At 39.2% G+C, this 24,792-nt stretch overlaps 1 protein-coding gene across 1 annotated transcript in view; it reads left to right on the top strand.

The window, feature by feature from the left end:
- Nucleotides 1-24,555, top strand: part of LOC101164606 (gamma-aminobutyric acid receptor subunit rho-2-like) — a 46,767-nt gene extending 22,212 nt beyond the window's left edge. Inside the window, exons 5-9 of the mRNA XM_004082154.4 lie at nt 10,606-10,688; nt 16,071-16,211; nt 17,296-17,448; nt 18,399-18,607; nt 20,985-24,555. Coding sequence (XP_004082202.1) covers nt 10,606-10,688; nt 16,071-16,211; nt 17,296-17,448; nt 18,399-18,607; nt 20,985-21,317 — 919 coding nt within the window. The 3' untranslated portion in view covers nt 21,318-24,555. The remainder of the gene's footprint in view (nt 1-10,605; nt 10,689-16,070; nt 16,212-17,295; nt 17,449-18,398; nt 18,608-20,984) is intronic.
- Nucleotides 24,556-24,792: the final 237 nt, after the last annotated feature.

Here is a 24,792-nt window from a genome sequence, read left to right as displayed (position 1 = left end):
GCCCCCCCCCAAGGCGCATCGCAGGCTAAACCCCCCACCCCCTCACCCTAATATGAGGTTATATAAGGAAGGGGGTAAGTTGGGGACAGCTGGTAGACTGTCCCCCGGTGGTCAAACAGCCGTCCCCCAGCCCACCCCCAGCAAAGGGGCCAGGGCCACCCAGCCCAGGGGCCCACCCCCGGAGGCGCCGACACCCCAGGCCCGGCACCACCCACCCCACACAGAGAGAGAGGAGCCAGAAAGCGTCGCCCCCCCCCGGAGCAAGCCCAGGCCCCCACCCCCAGACGCCGGCCCTAGAAGAGCTCTGGTCAGGCCTCGACGGGACCGAGGAGGCCAACCGGCCGAGGCAACCACTGATTGCCTCAGCGGAGACCCCGACCCGCTAGCCCCCCCGACCCGTACTAATAATGGGCCCCCCCTCCCCCCCAGAACGCCCCCCCACAGGACAGGGCCGACAAGCCCCCCACCCCACCCCACCCCAGACCCCGCAGCCGAAGCGGGTGACACCCAGAGCGACCGGGGGCCCCGAGAGGGTTGTCCCGTCCCGTCCCAGAGCCAGGGAAGGGCCGATCCCAGCCCCAGGTGCAGATGGGCAGCCCATCCGGCGCCGCTGGGCCCCCCCCACCCGAGCAGGGCCCCCCGCCAACCCCCCCCAGCACAGGCAAAGGGACCACCCCCCCAAGCCAAGCCAGACCACCACCCCACCCCCCACCACGCACCCCCACACCCAAGCCCAGAGGACCACGCAGCGCCCCAGCCCGCCCCACCCAGGCACCGGACCCGACCCCCCGACCAACGGAGCCCCCCACCGCCCCCGCCAGGCACCGGAAGCCCCGACCCCCACCCCAAACCACGGCAGAAGGGCAAGGAGCAGCGACGACCAGGCCCTCCACCCCCTAAGTCATGGAGTCAACCACAGGAGACCAGAGAGACTGAATTCTTTCAAAGTTACTTGAGCTTTGGGCTGACATTTTTTCCAAGCTGATATGATCAAACAGCAGATTTCTGTGTTGACTTATGTTTATATTTTTCTTGTTTTTCCAATTTATTAAAATAGTTTTTTTGGCAATACAAAGAGTTATGAAAATGATAGATGCTAATCCTTCTTCTATATCGATGGCACTCATGTCACCAAGCACACAAAGTGACGGTGAGGCAGTGATTGAAACCTTAAGCCAGACTGATAAATCGGCACATACCTGCTGCCAGAGAGCCCTGACAGGAGTGCAGAACCACAGTGCGTGCATGTAGCTGTCGGGTAGATTATTATCACAGTGCTCGCAAATGTCTGAGTTACTGAGACCCATCTTGAACATCCTCTGTCCAGTGTAGTAAATTCTGTGAAGAGTTTTGAGATGGATTAGCTGCAGATTTGGACTTTTTGTCAGTTTAAAGGTGTTTAGACAAAGTTCTGACCAGAAGCTTTCATCTGTGCTGATGCTCAAATCTGCATCCCATTTTTTTGTTGGAAGGGCAATATTGTTATCTAAATTACATAAAAGTTTGTATATTTTGGAGAGAGTTCTATTCATTGAAAAATTAATCAGAGTGGTAACTACATCTGGTAGCTTTAAATCGTCGTCTTTAATTTTATACTTTTTAGTAATACTTGATTTAAGTTGCTGATATTCCAAGAAGTTATTTATTCCATGTTTGTCTTGAAGTTCCTGGGGGGTTATGAATCTTCTATCAATAATTACGTGCTCTAGTTGTTTTATGCCCCCTGCTTGCCAAGCTGGGAAGTGAATCATTTTTTTGTTAATAAGGATGTCCGGGTTGTTCCAGATGGGTGTCATTTTGCACGGTTGAATTGATGATTTTGATATTTTGAGAAATTCCCACCAGGCTGTTAAGGTGGCATTTATATTAATGCTTTTGAAACAATCCTGTTTTTTAACTGTTTGGCTAATAAATGGTAGCTGTGACAGGTTGATCTTTCCACATAACACCTGTTCCAAGTCTAACCATGAGTTGGTTTCTGGATTATTTTTTAACCATTTTAAGATATATTGTAATCTATTTGCCAGAAAGTATTTGTGGAAATTAGGTAGTTCTAATCCTCCACAGCTTTTTGCAGATTTTAAAGTTTTTAGACTAATTCTTGCAGGTTTGTTGTTCCATAGAAAGCTTGATATGGATGAGTCTAATGTTTTGAACCATTTTAATGGCGGTTGTGTGGGAATCATTGAGAAGAGATAATTAACCTTGGGTAAGATTTTCATTTTAACCGTGGCTACCTTGCCCATAAGGGACAGAGGCAGGTTGGTCCAGCGTGTTAGATCGTCCTGTATGCTTTTCAGTAATGGGGTGTGGTTTAGCTGCACCAGTTCTGATAGTTTGGGGGAAAAGTAGATACCCAGATATTTGATATTTCCTGTTTTAACTGGAATTGTGAGTCTTTGTTCCATATTCCTGTTGAGTGGTAATAAAACAGACTTATTCCAATTAATGGAATAGTCTGATATGGAGGAGAATTCATTTATGATCATTGCTGTTTCATTTACAGAATGTAAATTCCTTAAAAACAGTAATATGTCATCCGCATAAAGACTAATTTTATGATGGCTGTGTTTGGTTTTTATTCCTATAATGCTCTCATTCTGTCTTATTGCTGCAGCTAAAGGCTCAATGAATATAGCAAAAAGAGAAGGAGAGAGTGGGCAGCCCTGTCTGGTTCCTCTTCCAAGAAAAAACCTGTTTGAAGTCTGTTTATTAGTTCTAACTGATGCATTGGGGTTGTGATATAATATTTTGATCCAATTGATGAATGCTTCTCCAAAACCAAACTTATGGAGGGCAGCAATAAGGAACTTCCAATTAACTCTGTCAAAGGCTTTTTCAGCATCCAGCGATAGTACCGTCATTTCCTGTTTTTTAATGGTGGCAAAGTCTATTATATTAACTAGTCTACGGACATTATCATCCGAGTGTCTGCCTTTGATGAATCCAGTCTGGTCGAAGTGAATTATGTGAGGAGTGATTTTTTCTATTCTCTGTGCTAGTGCTTTGCAGATAATTTTTACATCTGCATTGATTAAAGAAATGGGGCGATAGCTTGAAGGACTAGTGGGATCTTTGTCTGGTTTTAGAAGAAGAATTATGTTGGCTGAGTTCATGTTAGGTGGCATTGATTGGCTCTCATTAATAGATGTGACAGTTTTATAAAATGTTGGTGCCAGTTGTTCCCAGAATTCTTTATAAAACTCAGCAGGAAAGCCATCAGGCCCTGGTGCTTTACCATTGGGCATAAGTAACAGAGCTTCATGAAGTTCAGACGGCAAGAGCGGAGAATCTAAGTTTGTGATTTGATCCTCATTTAGCCTGGGTAGGTTTACATTATTAAGAAATGAGTCAATACTTTGCTCTGACGGATTGATCTGCGGTGTGTACAGGTTTTTATAAAAGTTTTCAAATTCGTTATTAATTTTGACCGGGTCATGGGTGACATTTCCTGTTTGGTCCATAATAGAGGTGATTGATGATTTTTCTCTGTTAATTTTAAGCTGATTAGCCAGAAATTTGCCAGATTTATTAGAGTTTTCAAATCTTTCAAGTCGTAGCCTTTGTATTTGAAATTGTGTTTGTTTATTAATGATGTCATTTAACTGCAGCTTTAAATTTTTCAGATCTCCCAGAATGCGTTCCTGTGCAGAAGCAGCATACGCAGTCTCCAGGGTTTTGATTTTATTTTCTAATTCTAATAAATCTGCTTTCTCTTTGCGTTTTTTGTGCGTTGAATAAGAAATGATTTTCCCTCTCATGACTGCCTTTGCTGCTTCCCAAAGAACGCACGGTGGGATGTCTGGAGTATTGTTGAAGTCTAAGAAGGTTGCCCACTCTTTTTTAAAGAATTCAAGAAATTCCTGGTCCTTTAACAGAGACGTATTAAACCTCCAGGTTGTACCAGAGGGTGTGGATTTTTCCCTAGAAATGTTTACAGAGACTGGTGCATGATCACTGATAATAATTGGATGGATATTGGAGCTTTGAATATTTTTTAAAAGAGAGTTACTGATTAATAAATAGTCTAAACGGGAGTGTGAATAGTGAACTGGAGAAAAAAAGGTGAACCCTTTAGTGCTTGGGTGACATGAGCGCCACGCGTCGCAGAGACCCAGATCATTCATGTACTGCTTTAGAATACTTGCAGACCGCCATGTACGCTGGTTTGCTGCTGTGCTGAGTCTGTCAAGTTCAGGGTCCAAAACAAGGTTGAAGTCTCCTCCTATAATGATTGTGGAGTCAGAGTGAACTGAGAGTGAGGTGAAGAATCTGTGAAAGAAGGAAGAGTCGTCAACATTAGGACCATAAATACTCACTATACAATAGTCCTTATTCTGAATGGATATATTAATGATTACAAATCTGCCTTCTGGGTCAGTAACTGTATCCTTATGAGTAAAATTAAGATTTTTATTAATTAAAACAGCAACTCCTCTTTGTTTGGAGTTGTAACTGGCAGAGTATATAACTGTAGTAGTTAACACTACCATGGTAGTGTTAACTATGGTAACTGAGCCAGAGGTGAAGTTCCTCCTCCACCCATGTCATCCTGTGGTTAACCAGATCTGTGAGGCTGACCCTTGATGATTGGCTGATTTTGCATCAGAACGGCAGATTATAGGAGCTTTCAATTCTAATTAGGTTTCATGGTGAGTGAAACACTTTGTCACTAAATCTGTCCTAGATTCTTTGGGAGTATTGGATTTGCACAGCCAGTACTGAGGCTGGGAGAAATCAAATGGGTTAAAGATCAATAAGTGTCAAGCAGGCTGCATTGATTCTACATAGTTAATGTACCAAATACTGCCTTTATGTTGTTAGATCAGATTTGCGCACTGAGCACCAGTCAGTTTTGTTCCACTTTTGAATTATTGTTTTTCAACTGTGATTTTCTGTACAAATCTATTTTTGGAGGCATTTTTCCCCTTAGGTCAACTTTTTCCAACAGTGCCTTTCAGTAGTTGAACTGAGGAACAGCCAGTTCTACTTTAGGCAGTCACGGCTCCACTACAGATCAAAAGTGCTTTCAGGACAGCTCCTCTGTGGCTTGGTTTCATTTCAAACACAGCTCCACTCCTGCAGAGTGGCACTGGTCTTCCCCTCAAATCAGATGGATTTGATACAGACCTAATGTGAGACCATGGTTTTGTGTTTTTATAATTGTGTTTGGGCACAATAAAGGAAACCTATTTTGATGAAAGCTGCTTGAATTTAAATAACATGGGAAGGAGTTAGTGTGTCTGAATACTCTCAAAAAACAGGATGGGCCCTGATGATCATTAGTGCTTAAGTGTCAGTTCAGAGAACCCAGCCTTCTTGAAGTCACTGACCACAGCACTAAAAGCTGCCCACTCTAAGGTTGTCATTGCTGTCATGTTCATATGAGCAAAGACAGTGAAACCTGAACCGGAGTGTATGAGACTTGTGCTTGATCGTGCTCAAAGACAACAATCTGAGAGCAGCAGGTAATCTTCAACAGTATTAATTTAAAATGTGTTTGTCATTTTAAAGGGGTCTGCGACTTGTGGCTCTGTAGCCACATCCCCTCTTTGTCTCTCTTTGGCTTTGGAAAAAAAATCTTGTGATTTTAATAAATAATGGGTTTGTGGTTTGGGTTCATTTGTTTTAGTTAAAGACCCACTCCAATCATTTTTTGATCTATTTTCAAAATGTTCCCAGTGCTCTTTTAATTATGATTTTGCTGTTTTTAGCCAAAATCAAAAAGCCTGTATTGTTTTCTAGGACATTTTCTGCAGAGTGGCAGGAGTTTATTAGAAATTCACTTCTAAGTTGTGGGCGGGACTATTGGCGTGGAGTAAGCCTGCGCTAGTTTCCCATCATCCATTTGTTTACACTGTCTCCCACTAGCTTACAGCCCTGCACAACTCCAACCTAATGTTATTTGTGCAACAGAAATGGCGAGCAATACTGGAGCTATCTAGCCGTACAGTTTTGAGCCAGATGTCAGCTCAGACCAGGAAAACAAAGACGTACATGGATCTAGTCGGCCACAAGTGGATGCATGAGACTGAATCGTGGCAGGGAGCTTGAGACCTTCCAATTTTAATTTTTGCTTAACAACTACGTTTTTTGAACGGCATTTGTCCGTGTCCTTCTGATTCATCATAACTTGAATAAAGAAAGCTCAGAAATTCCAGCAGATCTGGTATAATTGTTACAGCTTAAAATAATAACTTATTCAAATCAGTGCTTGTATCCCCCACCTTTTCACCTTTCTTCCTTTTACTCTCTTCCACCCTCCCCTCACATTCTTCCCCTCTCCCTCCCCACACACTAAATGTAACAAATAAATAAAAAATAATACAACAAAAAGGGGTTTATACAAATCTACACTCTAGTTTCTCGAAGCTATATAACCTCTTTTTGTGATTGTAAAACCTGTCCAACACAAAAAGCCTTCAGCTCTAATCTGTTTGCTCAGCTGTTTGACAGAACAAGTTTAATAAAAAAAAATAAAAAATAAAAAAGAAATGCTCAGAAACACTGTTTTAACCTTAATTTTCTTTATATATGTCTTTCCACATCAGAAAAAATGTTACAAGAATGTGTTAAAAACACCAAAAACACAATTTGTTTTTAAGTAGGTCGTTAATTAAGTTTTGTGGTTTATATTAAGATTTTTAACATACAAGCAAGGTAATGGTAACAAGGGTTTAATCTATTGTCAGAGTGGTTTAATTAGTTTAAAGGTAATATTCTTATCTTCTACTGTACTACAGTGTCTAGTTGCTAGTTGTCTAGAGGCAACTTTCACAAAGTATTTAATTGCATTTACATGTAAATATGAAATACAATAAAAAGTATTCTACACATGTTGTCATGTTTACGTTGAGTAAGAAAAGGAGAAAAGGGATGAAGGTGCTCCAAAGTCAGAATTGTAGAAAACACCATGTTTGACTTGACTTTCTAGCATTTCTAATTCAAGTAAATCTGAAGCAACAGGAGGATTTTATTTGACTCAGCGTGTGTTTTATTTTGAAAGATCCTTACATGAACTCCTGTCAAAATTTAAAAAAGAGTTCCAATTTTATATTTGGAAACATATATTCTAATTATTCATTCATTCATTTTCATTTATTCCCATGAAGGAAGGAATGAATATTCTAATTAAATTATTGTAAATATTTAAAAGTTACATTTTATCAATGAATGGCTTAATGGCAACAAAAACAAAACTACAGTTTTTTTCTATAGGATTAACTGGGATTTTACAGCTTTCACTGGGTTTTGGTCAGTAAGAAACAGGACCAAATGGCTCTTTTTGCATTAAAGGTTGTGAAGAAACTGGATTCTCTAGAAAGGACTGTATTAAATGTTAGGTTCGTACCCCGTCAGTTTCTTGCACACAGAAATGAATGAATAATGACTCAGAGACAGTTACTTATCTTTTGTGGAGGTTTTACTTCGTACAAAGAGCACAACTTTGTACGCAGGGTTACAGACAGATGAACAGGGTTGTTGCATCAGAGTCCGAACAAAGGAACTCAGAAATAGGCTTGGTATAAATACCTTGCATTTGCATATTCAGAACCTCATCCGATGGATCATGGTGTGAAAAAACCACCCACGGACTGTTGCGGGCTAGATGTTCGAAGGTCAGAGAACCTAAAGTGTCAGATCTCTCTGAGGTTATCACAGACATTTGCCAGAACACACAAAGAGGGGAGGATGTTAAAGGAATGTTGCGAGACAATAGTCTTGGTTGTGCTGTCTTCGAATGTAATATAATTTTGAGATGATAATACATAGTGAACCAAGTTTAAGCCATTGATGTGATAAAAAGTAAAAGTTAGTGTAATAAAATGTAAAAGGGAGTTTCAAACTATTCTGTTTCTAATCACTCCTAACAAAGGCTAAAGAGTTTTGGTCCGAAAGCTTCAATAAACTGTGTTAAATTTAGAATACTTTCTCTGTGAGGTAAGGTATTTTATAACATCATTTTTGATTACACAAAGTTTTTCCAGCTAAACTTAGCTGCCCGACACAGGTACCCATGAAACATTTTTCAAAAAAATGTTACCTTGTATGACTTAGTGGCTGAAACTACTAATAGCCTGAAGGCTCAATCTTTTTACGTTTCAGATTTACCAACACTTCAAAGTTGGCCTTAAATTTGTCAGTAGAGAATATTTGAAACGAGAGGGGAATGGTGATGTGTGTCTGACAAGTCTTTGTCTGTGTTTTTCAAAAGACGGCGGATCAGAGATCAGGGCGAGGCGGGGTGAGACAAAGGAACAGACAGACAAAACCTGCGTTAAAGAGCTGTTTGAATTTTAACATTTACCAGGATATTTTTGGAGGCAGTGTCTGCTGAGTTTTGCTGCTATTTTTGAGGATCAGCTACAACCAAAACTCTGTAATCTGCATTCAAAAGATCAAGCTGTTATTTCCTTTGTGTTCATGAACAGAGAGAGATCCCTGCGCTAAGACATGCATCCCAATGTGAGCTAAAGTGAAGGATTAAAATTCTCAGTTTTCAGCTTCTCTCACATTTAGTAGCACAAACGTGTAACTTTTTTGTTTTGTGCAAAACATTTAGATTTTCAAGCAGCATAAAATGTACACTGAACAAGACAAAGAAAATCCCTGACGCCACATTTACACTAGGACTGTAATGCGCGTTCAAGAATGCGCAAAAACCTCGCACCATATTAAAGATTTGGTGTCTAACTCTTGCCTGGCACAAACAGCACGTATTTTTTTTTTCATAATTAATTTTTAGGCTTTTGGCGCTTCCTTTTTTTTAAAAAAAAAAGACACTACCCATAAGTCATTATGGAATCCGAGTCCCTGATTGGTCAACTGGTTTGACTTTCAACGCACGTTCAGTGGCCACCTAAAAACGAACTAAACTTGTGTAGTGATGCGTGAATGTGATGGTTTTGAATGCCAAGCCTAAGACAGGCATTTACGTGCGTTTGTAAACACTTTTCATTGAAAGTGGTCGCTTGAATGCACGATTCTGAGCCTCATGTAGCAAGAAATTCGCATAAAAGTCAAAACTCACACTATCACGCGTTATAAAAGACATAAAACTGGATAGGTACAAAAGATACAAACCTAAATGTCAGGTTCAAATAAGAGTAAGACACCGTTGTTATGGTCACGGAATGGAAGGAAGTTTAAACAGATTTTTTTTGAGGGAGGATTTGAAAAGAGTGAATGAAGTGGTTTTCCGAGGTCAGAAGGAAGTGCGTTTTAGAGGTGGGGAGCAGAGTGACTGAAAGCTTTGCTCCCCATAGTTGTAGGAAGGATGGAGAAATGAACAGAGGAAGAGGATCTAAGGAGGGAGTGGAAATGTTGATACCTGGGAGACACAGAGAAGCAACTTTGTGAATGTCCTTAAAAATGAGCGGAAGGACTTTAAACTTGATCCAAAAATCAAGTAAGAGCCGGCGGAGAATGTGAGGGATGTTAAAGGGTAGGGTTAAAGTTCAGCTTTTATTCTGCAATACAAAATAAGAAACTTATCATAGATGAGAAAAAGATATAAAAAAGTTTGTCTGGTAAACAGGCAATAATTTTATGAAGCCGCTTATTTACACTAATGCAGAGAAATGATTTAACACTTTTTAAAAAAAAAGGGATTTCTTTTTAAGTAAAGCAATATTTTTTTCATGTTTATGCAAAAACAGCTACAAAATTTGAACAATTGCATAATAGCAACATAATAAGTAAATTTTACACAAAAATGACCAACATTATATTTATGTTAAAATGTTTAATTTAAATAGAGAAAGCAAAATTACCATATGTAGGTTATAACATTTTTTTCTTATGTTTAAATTAAAAGTGTGACTTTCAAAAAATCTTTTTAGGACCAAAGTCGGGGCAAAGTGATTGGATGAAGTTGTCAATAAAAAGGTGAAGGAAAATCCTGAAAGGACAGGAAAAAAAATCACACAGAGTCTGTATGAAATTACAAACCTCTTGCAAAAGGGGAGAGATGAAAAACACAACCATTTGAGACTTCGTCGTTGTCTGCTCTCTCACCCTCCCAAGCAGTAAAACTTTTTATATTGTTTATATTGTCCTGCAAAATATGTCATTAGACTCTGCGTCTGTACGTGCGAGATATTTTTTACACCACTCAAGGATGCAAATCTAGTTTGCAGTCCGCAGGTGTCTCTGTTCCCTAAACACTGCAGCACAAAAAGAAAACAGAGACCAGGAGTCACAGACAGGCCTGCTGCTGACCCCGGCACATCAGGCAGGAAACAATCATATTTCACAATACAATATTCACGCATATATAGGATCAAGTAAATGCATAATCAAAAGAGCATACAAATATAATGGACCCCTGTTCACCTCCACACTGATTAGATACTTTTGAGCAATTTTTTTTGATTAATATGTCTGAAAATATAAAAGCGTATATTTTTATAATTGTTATTGGTTTATTTATTGGTACAATTTCACAAATTTCGATTCCCATTAGGTGAATTCATTGCAGAGAGTCTGAAATCTCAACAAATCTTTTCTCCAGAAAAGAGTCAAAGGCAACAGCTCTGGATGTGCCATCATGTCATTGCGTGCAGCGTGTCCTCATCTTTCACTTTGTTTGTTTCTGCTGAACAGAGTGACGGTGACAGCTGCCTGCAACATGGACTTCAGCCGCTTCCCTCTGGACTCGCAGACCTGCTCTCTGGAGCTGGAGAGCTGTAAGTAAATGCTGCTCAGCGATCTGATTCCAGCACTAAGAAGAGGCTGCTACTAATAAAAAAAAAAAAAACACACACAGCAGGTTAAAGAGCGTTGATTTGCCTCCAACTCGGACACATGAAGCTGGGAGGCAATGAGGACAGACAGCAGATGTGCAGGAAACCCTTTTATAGAAGTTTATCAGTTAATCCAGATTAAAATCTAAAAAAAAAAAAAAAATGCCAACAGATTCAATCTGAAGGCTGTGGGACTGTTTTACACACAGAGAAAAAGTGTTTCATAAGGGATGAAAAGGCAACAAATTATTGGCGTAAATGTGAGCACAGAAAAGCAAGCAGCTGAGCTTTCCATCTATTAAAGTTATTTCATCCTGTTCCGGGTCACTGCAGGGTGAAGCTTATCAGAGCTGACTACAAACAAGAGGTGGGGGTTTTATTCAACCAGTGTCTGTAATTAAAGGGGCAGTTTTGTGTTTTTGTTGAGCAAAGCAAAGTCAGTTATGATTCTTTTACTTTTTTTTACTTTTATTCGGACTGTTTTGTAACATTGTTCAACTGTTAAAGTGAAAGAGTCTCAGCAATATCAATGAATTTCAAAAGTAATACAATTTCTTTATAAAAATTAGTATTTTAACCATTTTTTTCTTCAATATTTGGATTTTGTTTTTGTGGAGTAGCAATTTTCCTGGTTTTGGCACTCGGTAAAGCTATAAATGAGTGTGTGTGTAAGTGTTTTATCTTTTAGACTCTTTCTTCCTTTTCGTTTTTTTTCATATTAAAAAACAGTTTCAGGAGTTTGCACTAATTACAGGTCCTTGGCTTTCCATTCTTTTATTTTTGTACATGAGAAGCACAGTAATTCGCAGATTACCGTAATTTCTGGACTATAGAGCGCACCTGATTATAAATTGTACCCATTACATTTTTAAAGGGTAAATCATTTTGTGCATACATAAGCCGCACCTGTCTATAAGCCGCATGTGAGCACATTGAAACATGTGTTGTAGAATGAGGATGTGTATGTGCTGAAACCCCGAGCTGCGTGTGTAAGAAAGAGGGGAGAGCACGTGCAGCGCAAGAGGGCGCGTTCTCACTCACTTTTGCGCTGCTGCGCTCCTTCCTTACATACACAGCGCGCCGACACTCATGCTCCTTCTATAACACCTATTCATTAGTTAGAAAGTTAGTAGTTAGTTGTTACTGTTATTTGTTAATAAAGAATACCGCATTGGTAAAAAATCCCACACCGTCACAGCTCTATTCCAAAGAGTGCCTGTGATGCGGTAGTAACACGGCAGCAATATGGTAGTAACAGCACTAACAGGGCTGGTTAAAGAAACATACCTGTAAAAGTCACTGAGAACAGCAGTAACTTATAGGCGCGCCTCTCCACGCGGCACACAGTGACTTCCATGCACTGAAACCATGGAAGTCTTCCTCCTCAGTGTGGGATTGGAATAGCGTCAGATATTCTTCACCACACACTCTCTCAGTGTCTCCTTCGTTGTCGCTGTCTGTATCACTCTGAGGCAAATTCACTCCTGAGCTTGTGCTGTCCTCTCCGTCACGCAGCAGACCGGCTTTTCCAAACCCGTTGGTCATGGTGGATTTTTTCACACTGCTTACAACGATTGCTTTTAACTTGAAAGCTGTGTCATATGCATTTCTTCTTGCATTTTCCATGATGAGGGTCTGTTCATGCTATTCATTTACAAAGGAATTTACATTAAACTTGCGTCTTCCTCGACACATATAGGCCGCATTTACACTGCAGGTCTTGATGCCCATATCCGACTTTCTGACTATATCCGATTTTTTTGACGACCCGCTCACATCATCTTTTAAAAGTGACCCGTATCCGATTTTTGCATTTACACTATACAATGCTGAAACTATCAAAAGTAGACGTTCTGAGGACTACGTAGCAGCATTTCCGCATTCCGCGGACATCCTTTGGACTTTTGTGACTGCGGTTGTCATGGAGGCAACGCAGCGACGGAAGGAGGCGGTGCCTTGGGCGCTCCTGAGAGGAGAGGAAAAAGGAGGGCTGCTCGGCCGTCTTATGTGCTCTCTCTGAGTTTTGAATGAGAAAGTGTTTGCAGACGTTGTGCTGTCCGAACAGTTTGATCCAAGAGTTGAACCTTTCCTGCGTGATGACTTCTCTTTTTCTGACCGTAGTCAGAAACGCACAAGAGATTTTCTCAAGGGCCGAAGGCGGATTCTGCACAGAGTGGGTTAAGAAAGCCTCCAAAACAATCTTTTGGGGGAGACACCTTCTTTTTATTACGGTTCTCCGACACTCTCCCGCTCCGCGCTCACACCCCCTCTCCTCTCCTTACACACACAGCATGCGCGGTCCCCATCATACACGCCCACACTCCCCAATACAAGCAAAGAAATAAACGTCTTCTAGCCTGTTCCATAGCAACGGTGTCCAGCTTGATTAGTTACCGTTTGCGTCCCGACCGGGACCGGACCGGGAATAACAGCGGTTTCCTGAGCCTGAGGCTGAAAGGTAACACGCTGACAGCAAAATCAGTGCACAAAAAGCGCCTTAATAAGTCATATGATCTCCGTTGGTGGTGTCCTGAGTTGATGTCACTGACGTACGACTCGCATTTACTGGGGAATATCCGATCTGTCTGCTTACATGGCACGTATCCGATTCGTTTCCGATTTATTTACACATATGAGTGAGGCCTATATCCGATCTGAGAAAATCGGAATCCATGCGCTTTTGTCCTGCTTACACGTTCACCGGTCATATCCGATCTGTGCCACATGAGAGGAAAAAATCGGAATTGGGTCACTTGAACCATGCAGTTTAAATGCGGCCACACCATATTCCCCCGTCTCACTCTAACCCTTTCTGCTCGAGCGCCCCCTAGCGGCCGTTAGAAAAAATGCATAAAAAAAGAAAAAAATGCCTAAATTAGCCGCATCATTGAATAAGCCGCAGGGTTGAAAGCGTGTGACAAAAGTAGTGGTTTATAATCTGGAAATTACGGTATCCATCTTATTCTTTTGCTGGTAAAAATCAAACTTGATAGAACAGAAATTCAAAAGTTATTATTTATTTATTTATTTTCAAATTCCAGATCCCTATAACTTTTGCAATATTACAGTAACATGAATTTCCACAAGCAAAAAATTGTACATTTTAAAACGCCATCTTCTTTAGGATGTTTAACTTAACTCAGTATAATATACTCCCCATCTTGTCTGAAACTGGAGAAGCCTGTTGACCCCATGACACTCTCTCCCTAACAGAGGATAGGACCTGTCAGTTCAGTGGGGGTCTCCTTCCCAATCTTATTTCTTCAAGGTCTATTATACAGTATATTTATTCACAGTTATTTTCAGAAGCAGGAAAAAATTGAGGAAAAAAAGCAAAGTTAATCAGATCATTGTTTCAAAAAGGAAATGTACTGACAGGGACACCTAACGGCCACCAATGGTGCGGCAGTCTGAGGGACATTATGGCATCTGACTGCTGAATGCAACTTCGACAAATGTGCTTAATCCCTTCAAAGCTGTCTTCTCAGACAGCAGAATTTAATCAAAAACACCGGGGGCAAGTGTCCTGAATCCATGCCTCCCAAAAAAAAAACACAGACGGAGATGAACCCGCGCCGTCAGATCTTTGAGTCTCCATTTCTTTAGATGTCAAAGATATTCCCAGAACAGATGTATCAGGAACCATGGGCCGTTTCTCAGAGGACCCCACCAGCACACACACCACACCCTCCAAAGTTTAAGGAGTCATCTGAACTGTGTGCTGCTTCCAAACATCAACAGAAGAAGTCTGAGGATTTGAGGCTAAAAAATTATCAAATGCGAAGATGAAAGCTTGAATTCACAAAGCGTCCTCCAAACTCCTGGAGTAAAGAGCAGCTCACAGCGGGGGGGCACACTCTAAGAAGCTTAATGAGTTGGAGAGCAGTGAAGAAAATGGCTGCAGGAAGCGCTGGAAAAACCAAGCCGTGGCACTAATCAAAAACAGGTTTGAGGAAAACCGATCTTTGGGAAACAAATGCGGGAATTTCTGGATCGAAATGTTCTCAACACACTTCTGAAGAACTGTAAATAACTTATAAATATTCATAGAAATATTTCAAGAAAAATATTTACATTAAGAACAAAATCTGTCATCTGTACTAATTTTTCAAATGACATACTGTATTTTTAAATATTACCTTTTTTGGATAACAGTTGGAATGTTTTCTATTCTTTACTATTCAAAATTGAGCAAAACCCTACATTTTATTTAAGAAGCAATTCCTGGCTTTACAAGTATCCATTCTAGCAGTTCTTTTCTTTTTTATTTTAAGCACTTCCCTACTTGCCTGTATATATGTTTTAAAATTCTTGGACCAACTCGTAATGATGCTTATCAAAATATAGAAAAAATAATAACTTGTGGAAGGAGAGACTGAGATTGCCCCTCTATACCACCAGTGGATGAATGATGTAAACAATATAAACAAGGTTTAACATTTAAGATTTTTTACAAGCCCTAAAAAGAATCATCAGCAGAAGATGAGGAAAAAAAAGAGTGACTTAGAAATAACACTCTCCTTCTGTCATCATTTATATGGTAGCAAACAAAAACACCTTTTAAGAAGTCACATTTCTCCTCACAGTTCAGGGTCAGTCATCCATGCAGATGGAAAATAGATCCATAATTCACAGCAAAGCTTCCAACATCAGAAAGAGCCAAAAATTAAAAAAAACAACAACAGAGGACTAACAGATGGTACAACAGACAAGGAATCCCAAAAACAGTAAAAAGTTACAGTAACAAAAGTATGGATGTATTTGACAAAGTAAAACCTTTACAGTGAATACTATTACGTGTAAAACAAAAGGTAAAAACCCAACAGAGATGGTCAACATCATATTTTGTTTTCCACAAAGTTCAGCTTAGTTATAAATTTTACAAATCCCTTTTCTCATTCTCCAAATGCTGGAAAAACTGCAGCAAACTTGCTGGATTCCATCATTAATACCTTTGAATGGAGCGGGACAACAAATGAGGACTGAGACGTACAAACAGAAAAAAAAAGTTGAGTAAAAAAGAGATTGGAGCAAAAGAAACGACTAAGCTGCAAAACATTAGTGAGCAAGATTTCTAAAATCTTCTATTGAATGTAAAAAATACAACGCATATTTCATTTTTAAAAATAAGGTTAAGGCCTTTTTCAAAAAGTTACCATATTTCTGTCAGTGGATATTTAGGATGCAGTTTAGTTTTGCCTTTCCTTTTTCTTGAGTAATGTTGGTGACAGAATAGGGGGCAGCTGCTCTTTGTGCTATCTTTTCAAACCTCTGATTGTATGAAAGTGCTGCAACAACACATGAAATGGATCTGATGTGTTGCAGATGCTTACACAGATGAAGACCTGATGCTCTACTGGAAGAGCGGGGACGAGTCCCTCAGCACCGACGACCGAATCTCCTTATCGCAGTTCTTGATCCAAAAGTTTCACACCACGTCTCGCTTGGCCTTCTACAGCAGCACAGGTACTTCACTCCCTCACCTGTATGTACTGTGAGAATGAAGCCATTTTCTTCTCTAGAGCCACTGCCCTTACGGGTGTCTGTGGGCAAAAAATGGGCAAACCTGCATGCAGGCGCCCACACAAAATAACAATGGAGGAATCTTTTTTCAACCCTCTCCCCCCATACGAGCCTCAATGGAATACTGACATTTAGCTTTGATTTCTTTTGGTTCAACATTTGATTTCTATTCCTTATACGGAGAATCTAGACTCCAGCTAGGAAAGAATTAACAGTAACTCAAGAAAACCTGAAGAAAAACTCACACATTTTTATTTAACACATTTTTGTAAAATAAAGGAAACCTGTTGACCTTACATGTTTTTTTCATCTCTGAACTTTTAGATAAAAGTTAAACATCTCCTCAAGCCTAGAATCAAATTCCACGTTAACCTTTGTTAATTTAACCTAAATTTCTTGAATAGTTGTGATCTTGACAGGTCAAAGCAGCACTTTTGAATTAAAGTTGAGAACTGCTGGTGTTATAGACCTAATCTCATACGGTTCAAGAGTTGACATCTAAAGTAAATCTCTATTTTTTTTTCTTTTACAGGAAATCTAATATCCATTTATATCTTTATAGTAAAAATCTAGCAGATATTTTACAAAAACCCAACAAAAAAATAGTTCCTTGAAGCAGATTCCGTCCATTAAAACACTGACTTTTTGAGCGACTCTTTGCTAACAGATCTGAAATGTTTTCAAGGGTTTCTTGATGTTTTATTGAATTTTCTGAAGCTTTATTTTTTATGCTTTGGAGCACATGAGGAAAATCACATTAAAATCATCATCTTTTTTTTAAAGTCTTGTCTGGGAATAAGTGCAGGTTGGACTCCTGTAATCCATGAGCCATTTAAAGCCACTTTTTAATATTTAGTTTGATGTCAGAGATAAAATGGAATGGGATACATAGAGTGAGAAGGAGAGTTAGAAGGAAAGCTTAATGCTTGTGATCAGAAAAGTTTGAAACTTCAATCTAAAGTCCAGTTTTTAACTGCTGTCTGGATGGGTTTTCTGATCCAATTGGGGTTTCTGTGTGTGTTTGCAGGCTGGTACAACCGTCTCTACATCAACTTCACACTGCGGCGCCACATCTTCTTTTTCCTGCTTCAGACATACTTTCCCGCCACGCTCATGGTGATGCTGTCCTGGGTGTCGTTCTGGATCGACCGGCGGGCTGTGCCGGCCAGAGTCTCTTTGGGTAAAAGCAGCTTCTTTCAGCTTTCAGGAATCTGGGGGGTTTGCGTGGATGAAAGCTGGCTGCGACCAACCGGGACAACACACCGCAAAAATGAACGCGATCACACATTTTGCTTTGCTCTCTGAGCTGAGGCGGCGCCGCCGCTTGTCATGAAGCCATCAGTGCTGAAAGCCCCGAGTGGCTCATCTGATTGATCTTGACGTGTTGGGCTGTTCAAAGGTGGTGGAGGGGAGTGGGGGCTCATTCATTGCAAAACTGTTCCAATTCATCCCACAGTTTTATGAATTTGGAAACTGTTCAGTTTTCCAGTGGATTCTCGTCGATTCTAAACTTCTCCTGACTATCAAGCTAACAATTTAGTTTCATCTAACAGTTCTTTACATTTTTTTCTCAGTGTTTACGCTACAATTACAAACTTCTAATTTTCCTCCTCTCAGCTTGTATTTAATTTTGTCGCAACAATTTATTTAGTTTTTGCCTCTTACTTTGTCTTCTGTTAGCTTGTAGTCTTAGGTTATACTTATTTTTGAGCAAGCTTCAATTTTCTTGCTTTTTCACTACTTTCTACTCTGTTTTTCTGCTCATAGTTTTACTCACAAAACAGAAATCCTGAGTATTTAGTCCTTTAAGTCACTAAGACCTATTATAGAAGGACCAGTTACATTTGTTTTGTTCCAGAAGAAGTCTCAGGGTGTTAGTTTACAAATTGAAGGTAAAGCGTTGATAAAACTATGTCAAAAAGCGGACTTAAAGGGGTTAAAGGTTCTCGGCTCCAGTGAACTGGTACATCATACTTTAACATTAATTTATATGTAAAATTCAGAAAAGACAATGATGTCTAATCCTTGATGAAGGACGACTTTTCAGTGTCTGGGTTTGGGTCAGTTTTTTTTTCTATTTACATATGTGTTGTGTTGTCTCATTATTGTAAAGATTTTGTCTGTGTTCAGGCATTACCACGGTGCTGACCATGTCCACCATCATCACGGGGGTGAATGCCTCCATGCCACGTGTGTCCTACATCAAAGCTGTGGACATCTACCTCTGGGTCAGCTTCGTTTTTGTTTTTCTCTCGGTGTTGGAGTACGCTGCTGTCAACTACCTGTCCACAGTCCAGGACCGCCGTGAGCGCAAGATGAGGGAGAGGGCCCGCTCCCAGGTGGGTGGAAATCCCATCATTCTCGCTACCAGAACTTATTTACTGTTTTTGGTTAAAAAAATTCTTTTGTTTAATAAAACATACACTTCGTTTTGACTATTAGGATGCAAAAGAGGTTTGATTAGCAAAATTATGGTAAACAGTGAAGTGAGCAAAGTGCTTACAAACTATTTTCAGCAAAAGTACATTTTCAAGCCTCCAAGATAGAATCCAACACAAGTCAAGTTCTAAAATGGCAATTTCAAGTTTGTTACTTTAAATGAAGTGATAAAGGTGGAAACATGTTCTTGAAATGTGCATTTCCACTCTGTTACTTGTTTTTGAGTTTAAATGCATCCTTGTTGGGGTCAGGATCATTATGGGACTTCCGTACCATGGAAGGGAGATGCTCTCAGGTGACTTTGCAAGTCTTAGATTTTAAACTTTAGAGTCAGGTGTTAAAACTCTTCAGTTTTACAGTTTCATGGGATAAATCCAATCTCAAGTAATCATTCTTTTACTTTTACGTTTTGCTGTTGCTGTTGTCTACTTTTGTGTCTCTACATTTCAGTTTTTGAATGTACTTTTCTCAAGCATTTCAAGGTGCAATATTATTTATGAACAGTAATAAATAAAGTTAAATTGATTCGTCGATTTGCTGGGAGAGTGTTTAACAGGAAAAGACTCAGACACCAGGGTCAGATGGAAACAGGTGACTTGGTGGGAAGAACCTTGAAAGGAATGGCAGAAAAATCAAAAGCAAAATCCATTGATTAAAGATAAAGGAAAACCTACACATGGTATTACTTTATCACATTTACGTTTCCTTGCTTGGCAACAGCTGAGCTGATGAAATGACACGTAACATAGGTATCACAGGTGAACATAGATGAAGAAAGACAGGCATTTAACTTTGAACATTCAAAGTACAAGGCTTGAGTTGTTTGAGGTTTGGTTTTTGTTTGCATAGAGGTATTTTTTCCTGTTCTGGCCAAAAAAAAAGCATGTACTCCCTTGACAATCACTGCTATACTGTATGTTGGGTTAGTGTCTTTGTACTTGTTGCTGGTCACAAGCTGAACTCTTCAGTTGGGACCCAACAATGATGGAATGAACTATCCAACATGATATTGATATTTTCTTCCAGCTTAACTTAGAATATGTTGATTCTGACTTCTTGCTCCGTATGTACCCCATTTGAAGTAACATTTTGGAAATTTTCCAGAGAGATACCATTTACTATCTGCTTTGCTGACAATTCATCCAATGAGATTTTTTTATTGAAAAATTGCTGAACAACTGGGTCCCAGATTGTTATTGTAACCCTTGTGCTATCCTAGACACTTTAACATTAGGAGTTGGGTCATCCAGACCCACTAGACAGTGCGCTGATCCTTTTTTCTTCAATGATTTGTGATCTTCACTGGTGTCCATGGATTACATGAAATCTTTCCACCTTTATCCACCTTTGTCATGGTAGGGAGAACACGTCAATGTGAGGGTGGGGTCCTCTAAGATAGCACAAGGGTTAAATAAGAACATGTTTTTAATAGCTTACCTAGTTAAATAAAGGTTAAATAAATACAATAAAATAAACTCAGATGCTAGTCATTCCTACAACGTTCCAGTCAAATTTCAAGTTGATAAAATTTAATGTAGAGAGAAAAAATAATAAAAATGTCTTCTCTGCTTGATAGTGATTTCTTGAAATCTATAGTATAAATGTGTTGGAGGATCCAGATTCATTACTTAAACATGTGTTGACATGAACGTGATGCCAGGAACATGGAAATGTCGTCAATTAACCTAATTTTCTCACTCCAGAATGGCCTGCACAAAGAGGAATGACAATGTCCCACTGCTACAAGTACCATATATTGAAGCGATTCTGAAGCATAATTAAAAATAAAAGTCAAAACCAGACATGCTTTTTCATTTTCAAATTGAAGCTGCATTTTTTTACTCAAAATTAAAGTGAAAGACCAATCCGCCAAAATGCTTTTTCAGTTTCTTCTTCAACACTGCTTATTCTGTCACTGAATTAAAATGTTAATGAAAATGGTATTTGACATTTCATTTTCAAACAGTTATCTGGTAAATGTGTAGCAAAATTCATTTAGAAATGTCTAATTTGACAATTAAAATGGATTAACAGAAATGCTTTTTAATTTTCAAAATGTAACTGCATCAAGTGAATCAAAATTAAAATGAAAAATCAATCCTTCAAAATGCTTTTTCGTTTCCACTTGTTTTGAATAATTGTGTAGACCTATCACAGACTGTTTTTTCTGAAGATTTTGTGTCATTTAATGGTTTTGATTCATATGTTTACAACAAAAGAAGCTCTGGGCTTGAAATAGAATCTAGAAGTAATACTTGTGTGTTTTTTTCCTGTCAGTCATTGCCCTGCACCTGTAGCATCTCCCAGACTCGTACCATGACCATGATGGACGGCACCTACAGCGAGGCTGACACCAACAGCCTGGCCGGCTACACCGAGGAGCCCATTATGCAGGAGGAGCCCGACGAGAAGAACCAGGTCCCGGAGAAGTCGGAGCACATGGTGGTTCACCTGTCGATGAGCAGCGAATCCGCAGGCATCAAGAAGAGGAAGAGCCTGCGTGCCCTTAGCATCATCCAGAACACGCACGCCATCGATAAATACTCCCGGATGATTTTTCCTGGATCCTACATCTTTTTCAACCTCATCTACTGGTCAGTTTACTGCTGAACACCTGAGCCTGAGGCGGGTGAAAAAAGCACCACGGTGCTGTTTGCTTGACCGTGTTTGAGGAGGTTTTTTCAAAGCTTGATCAGATTTAGAGGTTCTGCCATCCCATTGGACTTTCTGATACTGTTAATCTTCTTACAGCTACTTGAATGTTCATTGTGGTTTTCATGAAATCGACAAAAATGATCAAAAAAATGTTTCATCTTATCTTTAATGTGACTCAGACATGACGTCCGGCCTCTTTTGTGTTCGTATTCATGTAATTTACAGAGAGGAAAATCTACCAACAATCTAAAATGTCATCTCAGGTATTGTCAGTTGAAGAAATTACAGCAGGTCAAACACCAAATGCACCAAACTGAGAGAAAACAGAAGATCTCCTGTCAATGGTAACGCATCAGCTGCTCTGAAGGAACTGAAAAAAAGCCAGATTAATTAACCTTGTTGTTCGAGCTGCTTTGGTCAATGAGTGATTTTTCATGCTTCCTTCCTCAGTCACACCTTCACATTTCTGAGTTAGACAGCTCCAATGTGCAGCTGTCACACCAAACAAAGCGCTGACAGACGTGCACTCACACTCTGGTCCACAGCTGCGGCAAAAGCTCTCATATTCTGGTCACTTCTCTGTTTTAACCCTGTTGGACGAGTGCAAAAATGATGTTCAATATCCGTGATATTTCATCAAGCTACAATGAACTTGATGAATTTTCCTGCTTGCAAAAAACTCTACCCCTTACTGAACATGTGAAAAGAAATATTTAAGAAAGTCTCTTCTTCAAAGTTTTTATTTTGCTTGCATCATTCTTAACTATTGGATTCAAGTGAAGCTAAAATATCCTGTTGGTAAAATGTGAAACTCTCATTCTGCAGCCTCATCATGCTCTGAATGTATTGATGAAAAGATAAATAAAATAAAATGTCTACTGTAAGACATGCAGCTGTTCCCCAACTGACAGGTCGATGAAATGCATGAACAACTGTGAGGACACAGTCAACGTCAGATGACATTTGTTTCACGTTTTTTTAATGAATGACAAAACAAGAAGTCTCACATTTGACACAAAACTATTTATTTAACAGGTGAACATTCTGCCTTTGTACCAACAAATCATAAAAATGTTAGATTTATATCTGGAGGTTTGATGGAGACAAAAATATAGTGATGATTTGTAATTAATAACTCTTAAGGGACGCATCCACTCAAGTCCTAAATGTTTGTTGAATGGCTGAGACGGTTCGTCACAGATTTGTGAGCATTTGCATAGATTTTTCTTTTATTATTATTTCCAGTCTTAAACCGTTTAAGGTTTTATGTTCTGTAAGTTTGAAAAAAAAAATTATTTTACACTTTTTTTTGTTGCGACATTAGCTCAAAAAAGACAGTCTGGCAAAGATTTTATCTGAAATCGTACTGAATTGTGGTATAGATTGCTGATTACATTTAGACTCAATCTTGTCAGGACTATATTTTTGCTTTTAGCAGATTTCCAGTTACATTTTTGCTCTAAATATTTCCACTTACCGGTACTCAATTTTGTCTCCAGACGGTTACGCCTTTGTTTTTATAGATCACCAAATCACAACATTTTGACAAGTTTTTTAATGTTTGGACAAAAAAAAACTAAAACAAAATATGAGAAGCATAAGAAAAACATACAGAAACCTAACCTGTTTATGGCACGAGTACGATACCAAATGCAATTTATCAAGGCAATAACAAATTATTTGAGGGAAATGAGACCATTTAATTGATATCTATTTAGAATTTTTTGACAGTTACAGGTGAGTAAGATTCTAACCTTAAGGACTCACTGCGAAGAAAATCATACTTTTGGTCTTTTTAATAAGTTCTTGTGGCATTTTTCTGATGATGAAGAATGTATTTAAAGTAAAATAAGCGCAAACTTTCTGAGCATTTCTTTATTGAAATGATTGTGAATCAGCTGAAAATATGTCGTTTGACTAAGAACTTATTTGTGATGTAGATAGAAAATACACTTGCTCTGCTCTGCTCCACAACGGGGAAAGGACCCCAGCTCAGAGGCAAATTTCTAAAGAGCTACCCGGCAGAGACTATGTCCTATCAAATGAAACGGTTATTATTGTTTTGGGCTAAAAACAGAAATATCATAAATAAAAGACCACTGGAAACAATTTTAAAATAGCTCAAAATAGGATTGTGGTAGATCTTTAACCCTTGTGCTATCCTATGGGGTCAAGATGACCATTGACGTGTTCTCCCTACTATGACAAAGGTGGATAAAGGTGGAGAGGATTTCATGTAATCCATGAAAACTAGTGAAGATCATAAATCATTGAAGAAAAAAGTTCAGCGCACTGTCTTGTGGGGTCTAGATGACCTCACTCCCAATGTCAAAGTGCATAGGATAGCACAAGGGTTATCAAGCTGCTGCAGCTGATTGGTTGACAGCAAATATGGCTTCAGAAATGTAGGAGTTACAAAGCTGCTAGAAGTTTTCAACAAAGCATGAAAGCCATAAGACTTTGTACCAGCACACCCAGAATAATAAGGCAGAAAAGTGACTTCAACTTCGTTAAAAAGATGAGTCATATTCACAAAACAGGACATTTAAACTAACTTTAGACTCCTAACTACTTCCCCTTAGTTAGAAGTGTTGTCTACTATTGCATGACATGTTCAGCACAAATTCTGGGAATGTGACTACTACTGAGGTACCAACAGCTACACCTGCATAGAATACAGAAAGAAAATGGTCTAAAAGAAGACTTTTCAGTGAGATTTCAGGTTCTGAGGGGGTGGACGTTAATAAGGTTTCAACATATCAATTTTTGTCTTTATTTTGATAACTTTTAATATCTTTACAAGGTCGCAAAGAGGTACAAATTCACAATATTCAGCAGTTTGAAGAAACACTTTTGTGTCAAATATGAAGAGTTTTTTTAAAGCATTTTCCAGGACCGCTGGGTCCAGATTTGTGTTTGTATGGTGTGTACACATTGATGGTCTGTCTGGAAGTATGTTGACTTTTATTATTATTTATTAAAACATTGTGATTAAAGTGTTCTGGTTCAAACTGACTTTGAAGAATGTTACTGTTTGTTTCAGGATGTAATAAATGCGTTCATTATCCACCAAGAAGGGATTCAGACGTGTCAAATGTTAAATTCACCTGCTTCTACCTGCAGTTGCTTATCTATCCACTACGGTGGTAACTGTACATCACATCAGCTTGATTAAACAGAGAGAATTGGTTCATCCTGTCTTTATATAGATGTGTTTTCTTTCTCAAGAAAAATTTAAGATATGTTGCTATATCAGACCATAGTAAAAAATAAATAAATCACATCATTGATGTGCAAAACAGAAGTATAATAGGAACAGAAACAAGCACTTTAAACATTTGAAATTATAAAATTTTAAGCATCTTATATGTTGCACAGGCATGAACAGAGAAGGGAAGATTGTGTTGGGATGTTCTGCAATCACTTGCAC

The sequence above is a fragment of the Oryzias latipes genome, chromosome 22, assembly GCF_002234675.1.
Source record: "Oryzias latipes chromosome 22, ASM223467v1".
NCBI lineage: Eukaryota > Metazoa > Chordata > Actinopteri > Beloniformes > Adrianichthyidae > Oryzias > Oryzias latipes.
Note: the sequence above shows the minus strand (reverse complement) of the source record. Positions and strands in the feature narration are given on the sequence as shown.